This window comes from Adiantum capillus-veneris, chromosome 28 (genome assembly GCF_014529385.1).
Source record: "Adiantum capillus-veneris isolate H3 chromosome 28, ASM1452938v2, whole genome shotgun sequence".
Classification (NCBI taxonomy): domain Eukaryota; kingdom Viridiplantae; phylum Streptophyta; class Polypodiopsida; order Polypodiales; family Pteridaceae; genus Adiantum; species Adiantum capillus-veneris.
The window spans coordinates 113,105,229-113,119,898 of NC_140958.1; the positions used below are offsets into that span (position 1 = coordinate 113,105,229).

The 14,670-nt window shown below is 44.7% G+C and overlaps 1 protein-coding gene across 1 annotated transcript in view; it reads left to right on the forward strand.

The window, feature by feature from the left end:
- The first annotated feature begins 1,571 nt into the window (after positions 1-1,571).
- The window catches only part of LOC147421117 (uncharacterized), a 58,728-nt gene continuing 45,629 nt past the window's right edge, over positions 1,572-14,670 (forward strand). Inside the window, exon 1 of the mRNA XM_086504942.1 lies at positions 1,572-2,087. Coding sequence (XP_086361068.1) covers positions 1,677-2,087 — 411 coding nt within the window. The 5' untranslated portion in view covers positions 1,572-1,676. The remainder of the gene's footprint in view (positions 2,088-14,670) is intronic.

The following is a 14,670-nucleotide window of genomic DNA, read 5'->3' on the forward strand; positions in this document are numbered from 1 at the left end:
GATTTCATGAGCAATTCCTTTTATCGTTGCTTAACTACAAGGTCTTCTAGGTATAGCTTCTAGTCAGCCCTCGAACATGAAATATTTGGCTCTCGCGATTAAACAACTTAATTGACCAAAGAAAATTGAGAAGCTTGCCCATGGTATTAATAGTCGATCTTTAGTGCCTTTCGATCGTTAAATTAGCGACCCCAGACTTGTTTAATTTTTATCTTTACAACTGTTTATGCGTTTGATTATATTGCAATTTAATATTTATTGCTGACAAATGGTTTAAAATTCTGTTACCAATCAAATTGTCTGCCTACAATTGCATATGCTTTTTAATTGTATATGAGAATGCAATTACCGTGCCAATGTTGTTTGATTTTGTAGTGATGACTGAAGAAGGCTAAGGACATTCATCTCAAATGCTCTTCCACCTCGACGAACAAGCTTCAACTCAATAGCTTCCGAGGACGGCATCTACATCAGGAAGGGGGGCATGTTGACCCTCACGCACATTTCATCACCTAAGACGGATGTCGTATTATTTATTTGATAGAGTCAGGTACCGAGCTTGTCGGTCCAATAAGAAAAGGTTAAGAGTGATCACCGATAAGAGATGCACTCTAACTGGAACATTCAAGGGATTAGTTGGCTAAGCATGGGCGCCCAAGTGTGAATGGGGCGAGCTCATATAAAAGTCAACTAAGCCTAAAATTCACTCATTCTTTCATTTGTGCAATTGAAGAGTGCTCTTGCTCCATCTCCATCTTCTTCTTCTTCTTCTTCTTCTTCTTCATCTCCTTGTGTGTCTGTGTATGCATGAGAGAGAGAGAGAGAGAGAGAGAGAGAGAGAGAGAGAGAGAGTGATCGAGCATTGCGACAGCGGCACGGCGGCGGCGAGGCAGTTCAGCGCGGCGTAGCGGTGTCTCCCTCTTCTTCGTGGCGAGGAATCCTCCACGACATCAAGCGTAGAGCGGTGAGTGACACACCATCATCCTCTTTGAGCTTACTAGTTTAAGCTAGTCGTGTGCTTGGAGCCATTTGTGGCTTGCACACAGTGTATTGGCAAGTTCCTTGCATTGACATGTGCGATAGACGTGCACACTTTGGTCTACCACCATTGCTAGCATGTTATCCATTGCTCCTGCTTACCCATGCATGAGGAAGAATGTACAACATGTAAAGTCAAGCGCTCTCCAAGAAATCTCATTATTGAGGGCACATCCAATAATTTATTCTTGAAATGATTGCATGCTTGGTTTTTAAGGAGTTCAAATCCTCTTGCCTAAAATCCTTACAAATTTCAACCTGCAATGCAAGCAAACGACACAAGTGTACAACGAAACAGACTTTGATCTAGTGCACCCACAAAAATTGATCACGACTTTGTGTGCACGCGTGCACATTCAATACAACCCCCCCCGTCTCTCTCTCTCTCTCTCTCTCTCTCTCTCTCATACACATGGGTGAAAGCAGTGCTGAAACCAAACATAGAGCCGCTATCTGACTCAAAAACCAAAAATCACCTTGAAGTCTTCATGCTCAAAATCTACCCACTAGACCCAACAAAAATAGCAATTGCATGCATGTTGTCCGCACAAAAAGAACACCCTTGCACGACAGATCTTGATACCATGTTAAATGAGTGAAACATGTTAAATGTTCTGCTAAGTTGCTAACTCTGTGCCATGGCACTGAGGTGCGTATGGAGCTGCGGGGCAACCATTAGTAGGGCTCAAAGTCGAGTGCCCACATCTTGCATGTTCATTCCGGTGGTGCCAAGCTTGGCACTAGCCTCGCCCACCTGCTTCAAATCGCGCTGCTTGTGTTCTTCTTCATCATCTCCTGTGCAGGAAGCGTCGTCATCCGTTCAGGCACCTCCCTTGCCTACGAGCTCATCAGAAGGAACAACTGTCTCAGAAGCTTCTGCGCCAGCCGATCTTGATGCCCTTGACATCCGAGTCGGCAAAATACTCAAAGCTTGGAAACATCCTGAGGCCGACTCCCTTTATGTTGAAGAGGTCGACCTTGCAGAGCCTGAGGGCCCCCGCACTATCTGCAGTGGCCTTGTCAAATATCTTTCCTTGGAAGAACTCCAGGTCCTTGTCTGACCCATTTTCTATTGTTTTCTGGATTTGGCCTGCTCTGTTACATTGCTGCAGTGTGGGTCAGTGCTGGCTAGAGTGAAGGCATGAACGAGAGAGTTTGCACTCATGGCGTTGTTGCCTACTTGCATTAGCAGTTAGAATTTGTTTCTAATATGACTCATGTATGTTTGTTCGCCCACTTACTGAAAGTGTGAATGCCGTTTGCACAATACCGAAATGGCATTGACTGCTAAAAAAAGAAAATAAGCTGTGGCTTATGTTGCTAGTGAGAATTATGGCTATTGGTCATGATAGGGTTTGAGGCATTGGCTTTCAATCGTGCTAAAGAAGTGTGTATGTGGGCGTCTGGCTCATATTGCTCTAATGCTAGTGAGAATCGTTTCTGTTGGCTATGTTAAAGAATTATAAACCATCCAAGCATCAAGTCAACTAAATTAATACTAAGACTGCCCCATTATTGTTTGGCACTTGTGCGAGAGTCCAAGAAACTTCATAGGATGGTTGGTCTTTCGGAAATCTTGTCTACTGGACATTTTTTGTGTTATTGCACTCCCGGTGTTTCATATCAAAAGTCTGTCAGCAGGGTTTCATGTAGGGGCCATTTAAGTGCAACAAATGTAGCAAGTGAAAATGTAGGATATGTAGGAGCAGATGCCATTCTCCTCGATGAAAGTGCTTGCTTTAATACAACTGTTTGACACCGCTTTCTTCGGGGGCAACTTTACAGAAGCTTCGAAGTTCAGGAAAGCAACCTCTATTCTAAAGGGGAGTGCACAGTAGTGGTGGTCTACCTTATTGCTACACGGATAGGCACCATGAACTTGGGTGGGAGTTAAACAATTGTTTACTTCCCTATGGTTGACACCTCCTTATGAGGCACATATTGTTACAGCTTGGAACCACCTGTAGATACTCTTTAGTCGTATAATCAAAGGTTTTGGGATATCTTTGTACCAGTGGTGTCTTTTTGAAGGGCCAACGTTGAGGAGTTGATGGAGAGAAACTGTTGTAGGTTGCCTCTTGAGCTACAAAGGTTTTGTCTAAAGGCAGAAAGCTTTCACTATACAAGGGATGATGGCCCATCTGCAAGATGGCTATGCCTTGCTCATAGTGTTAGGTGCAGCACCGAGCGGAATGAATGTTGTTCTTTCTCAAGATGAGTGATCCATATTTGCTCAAGGTTCCTTTTAGTTCTTATGGAAGGGAGAGCCTTCCATTCTTAATGGAGAGTGCTACGATCACGAACAAAGTGAGTGGACACTGTGCGTGCAAGTGTATGAGACTGAGAGATAGAGAGAAGAGAGATACGACACCAGAGATGTTGTAAAACCCTCCTTTGAAGGCCCCACTCTTGTTGGCGAGAGTGGTCTACGATTGATTGCACAAAATGGTACAATGTTGATGCATGTGGCTGATGCAAATCTAGGCTATGTCGATGGTGGTGACGGGAATGGTGAGACTGACAACGGGGCTGAAACTGGAAGCTTCTGACTGCTGTCCAAAAACGCTAACTGCTGAAATCTGCTGTGATGGAAAACGCTGATTTCGAGGCTGATCTTGTGTTGCTGAAAAACGCAGGTTGGGGCTGAAAAAACGCTGAGTTTTGCTGTGTTTTTGGATGCTGAATCTGCTTGACAAAAACGCTGAGGGCTGCTATTTTTAGGGCTGAAAACGCTGGCTTATCTGCTGCGGGTTAAGGCTGAAAATGTTGAGTTTTGGTGCTGCTGGTCAAGGCTGAAAACAACCAGGGCAATGGAGATGCTATCGACGATGCAAAACGCTAGGACTGATGGGTGATGGGGTCACCAAGGGGATCTTGGAGAGTCTGCTGAGAGAGGGGGGAACCTGTCGCCAATGGCTTGCTGTTCTCCTTGCTCATCTACTGTTTAGGGCTAACCTTGGTTTGCTTATATATTTTCTTACCCAAATTTCCCTACCTACTTTTGTTGGAAAGTCACTTAAATTAATAATTGAAAAATATCAAAAATAGGGAAAATAGGCTAAATGTACTGGGAAAATCCCCTAACTGATTCTAATGGATTGTGATGGAAATACTGATGATCATGCTGTGTGCAACCAGAGGATATGCATCTATACTAAGTGACGGGGCATGCACGGTCTACGAATAGACTCACAAAAAGTGTTAGATCACTTCTAATTTAGACTGACTGGACTGACGGAAACCATGTTATGGTGTAGCTTGTCCACGGACACATAGGGTTGGATGTGTCACGTGACATCCCCTCCTTTTTAAAGTGAGGTACTGGTACCGAGCTGCATGGCTTCCTTGTAGTCTGCCAACAACTCTGGATAATCCTTGAAGAACTCTTCGTCTACCCACACCGCTTCGTGGGTTCCTCGATCCTTGAACTTCAAAAAGTATTGTCGCACTTGCTTCTTCGAACCATGGTGAAACTGATGCAACAACACTTGCTCCGGCTCCATGACTTCAGCTTTATCGATGATCTCCGGTTCTTCTTCTTCCGAAATGTCCTTTGGAGGTATTCCCTGAAACACTTTCAACCAAGAAACATGGAAAACGTTGTGCATTGACCATGAGTTAGGCAACTGCAATTTCATTGAAACCTCATTTATCTTTTTAATGATTGGAAATGGACCATACATACGAAAAGACAACTTGGGACACTTCTTTCCAACTTGCTTAAGACGTTGCTTCATGATTCTTAAATACACCCAATCTCCTTTCTTGATCGAAATATCCCGACGATGCTTATTAGCCTGCCGTGAATAAGATTCTTGAGCCTTGCTTAGCCGAAGCTTCACACTTTTAGAAATCTCATCCAATGACTGACTTTCAGCATTGGCATCAGACATTTGACTTACTGAGCGATTCAAAAGTGACTGAAACGGACGGCCAAAAGCTGCCTCATACGAAGTTCGACCAATAGCAGAAGAAAGAGTCATTCAAAATAGCCTGCACCAATGGAAGATAGAGCTCCCACTGAGACTGCTGATCATGCACATATGACTTTAAAACATCAAAAGCCAACTGATTGTAAATTTGTCTTTGACCATCTAACTGTGGATGAAAAGCCGATGAAAAATTCAACTTAGTGCCAAAAAATTCAAAGAGTGCGCGCCAAAAATTGGACGTGAACTTAACATCCCTATCTGAAACAATTGACTTTGACAAACCACAGAGGGGGGTACCAATGCTTAATGAACAACCGTGCTATATCTTGTGCAGTAACTATGGCTTTACAAGGAAGCAACATGCAAAATTTGATGAAACGATAAAAAATCGTTAAACATTGAGTGTTTCTTGAATGCAAACTTGGTGGGAGGTTAGTCACAAAATCCATAGAAATAACCTGAAAAGGTCTATCGGGAATAGGCAGCGGAAGCAAGAGGCCTTGCTGCTTACATCGAGGAGCTTTTACTTTTTGACATATAGTGCACTGTGTGACATAACGAAACACATCTTTTCGCATTTTAGGCCAATAAAAAAATCTTTCAATTTTCTCCAATGTGGTGTTCATTCCCCTGTGCCCACCTGTGCCCACCCGTGAGAGAATCATGTGCATCATGCAATATGGTTGGCTTGAGAGAGGGCAACACACATAAACGTTGACGAAAAAACAACATTCCATCACGAATGAGATAGTTGCTTGGCCCTTGGGAAGCAAGAGCTTGCAACCAATGCTTACCAAACTCGGAATCCGCATACTGATTCTTCATCCTGTCAAAAGACTCACCCTGAATAGAAAATGTGGTTCTTGGCTTAAGAGCCAAAATCTGTCCTTTGCGACTCAACGCATCTGCAACAGGGTTAGCTTTTCTAGGCACATACTCAATCAAACCTCCAAATTGCTCAAAAGATTGTGACCACTGTGCTTGGCGATCACTCCAATGTGCACTAGGCATAGATTGGAGCCACTTGAGGGCTTGATGATCTGTGCGTACTGTAAACTCTCTACCATACAGAAAATGCTTCCAATGCTTAAGAGAGTGAATGACAAACAAAAGTTCTTTATCATAAACTGAATAATTCTTTTCCGCACTATTGAGCTTCCGGCAAGGAAAGCTACAAGACGACCATGCTGTTGAAGCACAACGCCGATGGCGACATTGCTCGCATCCGTCCATACCTTAAAGGGATCATCCCAAGAGGCAAGGATAAGACACGGTGCTTCTGTCACCGCAACCTTGAGAGCTGCGAAAGCCTCAATGGTTGCCTCGGGCGCGCTGACGGCGAGTCTTAATCCTTTCAAAGCATCAGTCATAGCAATGCGTGCAAAATTCTCTATGTGTGAACTATATGCTTGACATAAACCAAGAAAAGAACGCACATCATATGCAGTTTTGGGCAAATCCCAATTACGAACCTGTTCCACCTTTGCGGGATCTAGCTTGACGCCTTTTGCAGAAATGATATAACCCAGATAAGTGACTTCAGTAAGAAATAATTCAGACTTCTTAGCTGCAATGTACAACTGACACTCATCCAAACGAGTTATTATCCTTTCGACATCTCTTTCATGTTGTTCCCATGATGCAGAAAAAATGAGAATATCATCTAAAAAGATGAACACACATACACCGACCATATCGCCGAAACGATCTACCATGAGACGATTGAATGTACCCACGGCACGTGTCAATCCAAAAGGCATAACAATATACTTCCATTGCCCTCGCTCGATGCGAAAAGCGGTCTTGAAAATATCGCCTTTGAATATCCGTACCTGATGGTATCCACTTTTGAGATCGACCTTGTTGAAAACCTTTGCCCCATTGAGCCTATCCAGGATATACTCAATGCGAGGCATCGGAAACTTGTTCTTGACGGTCATCTTGTTTAATGTCCTGTAATCAACACACAAATGAGACGAACCATCCTTCTTGCAAACAAACAAAATAGGAGCAGCAAAAGGACTTACACTACGGTGTATGAATTCTCTAGCCACCAACTCCGTGAGTTGTCGCTCTAATTCTTCCTCCTGTGTCTTGTTCAAATGATAGGGAGCCTTACTGACAGGCTGTGCCCCCTCCATAAGCTCGATGCGATGGTCCTCCGGCGGCTCGGGTGGGGGACGAGGTGGAAGATCATCCTGCAAAAAGAGATGTTTAAACTTCGTAAACAACTTTGAATACTTAGCTGGAGCCTGAATGCTCTAGGAAGCTAGAGCAGCATAGATGAATGCCGCTTGTGCTCCTCGTCGTAATTCACGCTTTACCTGCACATGAGAGATGATAGGCAAAGAATGCAAGCCTTCCTTAGCACGAATGATGAGGGGGGAATCAGTTTTGGCATGTAAAGTGAGAGTGTTAGCCTCCCAATCAATGAGAGGGTTGAGTTCACGAAACCATCTTATGCCCAAAATCATCACATCCTGAGAGAGGACACAAGAAATTTCCTATTGAAAGAAGCTTGTTGAACGGTAAACATCACATCAAGGCACTCCTTCGTGATGAGAGAGTCCATACCAGGAGCGAAGCCAGAAACCTCGAGAGGAGATTTCTGACTAACCTCTAGGCGGGCTCTCTCAACAAGAGGGGGACTAATCACATCATGCATACTGCCTGGATCAAACAATATGATAAAATGCTGACCCTTTACATGACCATAACACTTCATGAGGGACTCATCAATGTGTGTGTCAGAGTCATGAGAAGATGCAGGTTGGTGTGTGATAGTGCTTGTGGTTGCTGTGGGTGCCTTTTGTTCTCTAGGTGGGACTGTCTTAGGATAGGCCTTCTTAATGTGACCCTTGACGTGACATTGAAAACATCTACCTTCTTTAGCATAAATCACTTGTTCTTCGGCCGTGATGTATCCTCCTACAATTGCTTGTGCAGCTTTTTCATCTAGGCTTAGCTTAGGTTTTGTAGGTGCTTTAGCTTTACCCTTAGATTCATTGTTAGAGTTCTTTTCCGAGGAATTAGAGGAAGAAGGGCTAGAAGAATTTCCATTCTTACCATTCTTACCGTTCTTACCATTCTGCGTGTTCTGAGAATGCTGCGGGTTCCTTAACAAGTCTTGTTTTCCTTAGGCTTTCCTTTGTTGTGCTTCATCTCTCGTGCGAGAGCAATCGCTACCGCCTTGTTGAGATTGATTGGATCAAGTACCTCGACATCATACTTGATATACTCGTCCAATCCGTAAAGAAATGCCTCCTTGTGCTCCGAATCCGATTTGCGTAATTGAGTGCCGAGCTGCAAAACACGATTAGAGAAAGACAACCGGCATACCATTTTGCTTGAGAGCGCGCCAATCGTCCTTCAATCGTGCGAGGTACTGAGGTGGCATAAACCGCGCCTTGAGCTTGTCTTGGAAATCAGCCCAACGGAAGGACATGGGCGTGAGTTCGTCGGCTTCCTCTAGGTGCGCGGCTAGCTATGCCTCTTGCCATGCGTGGTACCAATTGATGGCATCACCGGCAAGGTAGATAGCTGCCGTCAAAACCTTGCTATTTCTTGTCTTCTTAGTTGTCGCAAAATAAGCATTAAAGTGATGCAACCAAGAATGAATAACCGTAGCATGCATCTTACCATCATACTTACTGAAAGTCAACTTCTCTGTGACTGGGTTGTTGGAATCCGCATTGTGGCTTGCACCACTTGAGGAACTCCCACGATCTTTGGTTGGTTCGGATTTCGAGGCAAGTACTTGTCGAACCAACTCTTGAGTTCGTAGTTCTCTTTGAGCCTCTCGCTCGATCTCCAAGGCCCCGCTTCGTGCTGCCGCTTCCTCCTTTCTTAGTTCTTTTCATTCTTTTTGTGCGTCGCGCTCATGTTCTAAAGCAATGCGATTGGCTTCTTGTTGTGTGGCAATTCTTTCGTTTCTTTCGTCGCGCTTGCGGTCCTTAGCAATGCGATTTGCTTCTTGTTGTGCGGCAATTCTTTCGTTTCTTTCGTCGCTCTCGCGGTCCTTAGCTTCCTGTTGTTTTGCTTTGCTTGCTAGTTGTGCAAATGCAACTCGATTCGTTTCTTGTTGTTGTGCCATCATGTCCAACATCGACTTGACCATCGCCTCCATAGAAGTTGGTACAACTCGTGGCGTAGATGGCGAAGTGGGAGGGTCGGAAAAATCTCTTGGTGGGGAGAACTCTTCGTTGCCTCTTTCATGCTCATCACCTGTATGCGAAGTATCCATTCTGCTTTGGGCGACGACCATGCACTATGATCTTTGGTTCTTAAGTTCACGAGGAACATGGGTTCTTGAGGTTCTTGAGGTTTCCTTTCGCTTGCAAACCGTGTTTGAGAAGGATCTTCTCTTCACCCGAGTTCTACTCCTTTCCGCGGGCGCACCCCTTGGTGGTCTTGCCCTCACACCAAGGTTGCTTTTTCCCACCTCACGTTGATTGGCAGGCCGCTAAGTGCACGGTCCGCTCTCAATGAGTGAAAAGAGACACAAGGGGAGGTTGGACAAGCCCTTCTTTCCTGGGATTCCTGTCACTCTTCAAAAAACACGATTAGGAATCGACACGCCCAAGCGAACTTGGGTTCGTGCGACCTCAACAAGCAAAAAAAATTCTTGTGATTCTTGTGGTTCTTTCCTTGAGTGATACAGAACACTGCCAAAGCTCTGATACCAATGTTAGGTACGGCGGAATGAATGTTGTTCTTTCTTAAGATGAGTGATCCATATTTGCTCAAAGTTCCTTTTAGTTCTTATGGAAGGGAGAGCCTCCCGTTCTTAATGGAGAGTGCTATGATCACGAACAAAGTGAGTGGACACTGTGTGTGCAAGTGTATGAGACTGAGAGAGAGAGAGAGAAGAGAGATACGACACCAGAGACGTAAAACCCTCCTCCGAAGGCCCCACTCTCGTTGGCGAGAGTGGTCTACGATTGATTGCACAAAGTGGTACAATGTTGATGCATGTGGCTGATGCAAATCTAGGCTATGTCGACGGTGGTGACGGGAATGGCGAGACCGACAACGGGGCTGAAACTGGAAGCTTCTGACTGGTGTCCAAAAACGCTAATTGTTGAAATCTGCTGCGATGGAAAACGCTGATTTCGAGGCTGATCTTGTGAAACTGGCCCGTGGGGTGGTAGGCTTTGGCTTTCACCCGAAATTCTTTACTTTAGACACACACAGAGCACTCTGCAAAGGTAACTTGTAACGGGGATTAACACCTAAGTACACACGGCTCGGAAGCTAGGATGCTCCGAGCAGACGCCAACAACCTGTAGGCCCCAAAATTGGCACCCCTTTCGGTATTTCTTTATTCTTTAACAGAGGGAATAAAACCTGTGATCTCCTACGAGCTGTCCCGCACAATCAAGGCTAAGAAACACCTGTTTTGGCCCGATTTCGGCAGCATAACTGTACTAGGACGCTTCACAGTCAGTATCCCCACGCAATAGATGACTTTCCCGACGCATATAGACACTTTGCAAAACCTGGCGAGAATCTGCAGCACGCTGAATTCTCTGTTTTCTGCCCCGAAAATGCACCAGATCACCTGTACAGCGGTCCCCTCGCGTCCCCGGACCTCTTGGGGGTATTAGGGTTCGTTTATTGTCGAAACCCTAAACCTGCAAAAATACACAGCAGGCTGTAACTCCCTGTTTTGGGCTCCGTTTCGCGTGCTGGTTGCATCTGTAGCAAGACCTCGAGCTCCCGCACCTGTAGGGCTACTTGCCCTTTGAATCGGACGAGATTTCTCACGTGAAACCTCTTCGAATTCACTTGTACCTGCGGGGGATTAGCCGCTAGCTAATCCAGTATTTGTGCAAGAGGCTCTTGCCTCGGCAATCGCGCACGAACCCACATAACTGTACATTGGTCAAATGAAAAGCCCACTAGGGGGGCATAACATACTGCTCATAGGGGAGAGAGAGAGCAGTGCGTAGCGTGCAAGGCATCACTCCTGTCACCGAACTGTACGTAAGGGGGAAAGGAAGCACTCCATAGCTCTTAACCTGTGACAGTTTGCAAATGAGGCCTCTCCCAACATAAAATTCAGCGCCACTTCTTCTTGCATGAGAAAAGTGCACAAAAATGTGCCACTTGGCGCGTTTACAGGCCATTTCCCGTTTTGGGGTTACCGCCTAAAAATCTCTCGACCGGTTGCCCAGTTGACTTCGCGGCAGAGTTGTAAAGTGTTTCCCTAGTCATACCGGAGGTAATGACGCGAACACATTTCGTGGCCCAAAATAGCAGTTTCCTAAATTTTAGGAAATGATTCCGTTGGTCCTCATTGGGACCGCATCCAAAAGTGCAATGTGGCCCAACTGTCGGATACTTTCTGTTGGTAGTTACACCTTGACTTTAGGCCTTTATTGAGTTCACTTCCTAGTATCCACTAACTTGCTAAGTGCGACGGGGAGACCTATATGATCTTGCTCTGAGCCTAGACATCCTCTTACTAAACGAATTCGAGTGCTGACCACTTCCCGTCTGCAGGTGAAACTACCGTTCACATTGGCCATACAATGTCCGACCGTTTGCTACTTCAAGAAGAGGGTCTCAAAAATAAAACAAAACCCATTGGAAAGAAACCAACAACTAAAGTTAGCAGTTGCCACGTCCTTGTGACATAGTTAACTGTTGCCACGTCCCCGTGACATACCCCCCTCTTGAAATCGAAAACGTCCTCAATTGCATACCATAAATACACGCCACTGATGATCTTGTGCTATTAACACTCTTTTATCATCGCATGTATCCGGAAGAAAGGTCATAACACATAGATAGAAACGACTTAATGAGACCTTCATACTTTTGTCATTTCCATCTATTACACTGAATTCATATGTACATTTGATGTACTAGCTCTATCATTACCCCTACTTTGCACACGTTGGGTTGGGGCATAAGTAGGCTGTAACCCAAAGGCTTCAAAAGTTCAAGGTAAAGCTGCAATACATTTGGTGACTCTGACAGTTCATGCTCTTCTATCCACTTTGCATCCATAGGCGGATAGTTCTTGAACTTCACCAAATAGCGTCTTGCAACTTGTCCTTTAACTTTTCTGTCCTTATGTGCCAAAACTTGCTCAGGTACCAAGATCTCATCAAGTTCTTCAACTTTTGGCTGATCCTCATCTAGCATATCTTCTGGCACATCACCCACGAAGGGTCTTAGAAGATTCACGTGAAACGCATTATGAATCTTCTATGCATTAGGCAATTTCAGCCTGTAAGCCACATCGCTGATCTTGTCAAGCACTTGAAAAGGTCCATAGTAACGCATGCTGAGCTTAGGAAACAACCGTCCTTGCCCTTCATTTTCTTTAACCTTGCCTTTTCGAACCTTAACAAAACCCAATCACCAGGTGATAACAACAATTCATGATGGTGACGATCAACAGTCTTTTTCTGTTTTGCCCGAGCCTTCTCCAAGGTAACTTTAATTTTCTTGTACATTTCATCCATGTTCTCAACATATCGATCTGCCTCAAAGATCTTGTCCTTTGTATGCAAAATGGGAGGAACCTTTTTGCCGCCTTCAACAATCTCAAATGGTGCTTTGCCAGTAGCCGAATGCACGGTATTATTGTACGCATATTCAATCATAGGCAAATACTGTTCCCACTTGCCTTTATTATCTGACACATAGCATTTCAGCAGATCTAAGACAGTAGAATTAGCCTCTTTTGATTGTCCATCAGTTTGTGGATGAAACGAAGACGAGAACTTGAGCGTAGTGCCCATGTTCTCAAACAATCCTCTCCAGAACAAACTGGTCATGCGAGGATTACGATCACTGATAATCGATTGTGGCATACCATGGTATTTAAACACATTGTACATGAACAAGTGTGCCATCTGATCAGATTTTATCTTCTTCCTGACAGGGATAAAATGGGCTTGCTTGCTGAACCTGCAGATAATAGTCCATATACCATCATTCCCTGTTGGCGTTCTTGGAAGATCAAAGATAAAGTCCATAGCAATGCTTTCCCATGGCTTATCCGGAATCGGCAGTGGTTGTAACAACCCTGGTGCCTTTTGCCTGTCAAACTTGACCTTCTGGCAAATTATGCATGCTCGCACAAAGGCATCCACATCTTTCCTCAAGGTAGGCCAATAGAAGAATGTCATTACCTCTTTAACTGTCGCATCAATGCCACGATGCCTTGCATACGGTGGGACATGACTCTCTTCCATGACCTTATGTCGCAATGGCCTAGTGACACAAAGTCTGCCATGCATCATCATAAAACCATCTCTGAGGAGGTAGTGCTCGTGATGTTGCCCCTCTTGTAACTGTTCAAAGATCCTTGCAAAATCTTCATCAGCCACAACATTCTTCTTGCCTTCCACATGCATAATCTGGAAGTCGAACATGGAAAGAATGTTTGCCCATCGCATATGCTTTTCGGATAACTTTGACTGTGTGAAGAAGTATCGCAAGGTATGATGATCTGTTTGGACAACAAAATCAGCACCTAAGAGTAGTGCTTCGAGCTTAAAAGCGTATGAATCACGGCCAAGAGCTCTTTTTCATAAACTTGCGTAGTCCTCTCTGGCCCTTGCAAAATTCGGCTTTCATAAGCTACTACGCGTCCGTCTTGCATTAGCACTGCTCCGATGCTACTGCCACACGCGTCACACTGGACCACAAATGACTTCCTGAGATCTGGCAAAACAATAATTGGATTTGAAGTCAACTTTTCCTTCAAGAGACTAAAGACTAAAAGTTGAAATCTCTTTTTGGGTCCATCTGAAGGTGACCTCCTTCTTTTGCAAAGCGTGAAGAGGCGATGCTATCTCTGCAAAATTTTTGATAAACCTTCTATAGTAGGAACACAATCCCAAGAAGCTTCTGACATCGTGCACAGTCTTCAAGTCTGGCCATGTCTTGATAGCTTCAACCTTTGCGGGATCCATTCTACCACCATCCTTTGAGACTATGTGGCCAAGAAAGTGGATCTCTTCGAGGAAGAATTCAGTTTTCTTAGGATTGACAAGTAACCTGTGACTGCGCAGCTCTTCGAACACAATGGTCAAGTGACGCCTATGCTCCTCTTCATTCTTCGAATACACTATCATGTCATCGAAGAACGTCCCAACAAACTGTGGATGCGAGCGGAAAATCCGGTCCATCATTCTGTTGAACGTGGTAGGAGCATTTGTTAGCCCAAACGGCATCACTAGAAACTCATAAAGACCAAATGTCGTTCTAAACGCAGTCTTGTGCACATCCTCTGGCCTTATACGAATCTGATGGTACCCACTCTTAAGGTCTATCCTCTAAACGATCGAGAATATCATCAATTCTAGGAATAGGAAACCTATTCTTGATGGTATTCTTATTCAACGCACGGTAATCAATACACATGCGCCATGAGCCATCCTTCTTCTGCACTAGGAGCACTGGGGAGCAAAAGGGTGAAGAACTAGGCTGAATCAGCCCCTTCTCTAATAACTCCTCAACCTGGCCCATAATCTCTTTCTGCTGCGTCTCACTAACTCTGTAGGGAGGTCTATTTGGTGGCTTACACCCTGGCACCAAATCTATCCGATGGTCCTCAGGTCTCTCTGGCGGCACTTGCGGCGGTAATGAATCAGAAAAACAATCACTAAACTTTTGCAAAAATGCTTACCTTTCTTTATCTAACACAGATAAATTTGACTGATCACTATTTGAGACATCA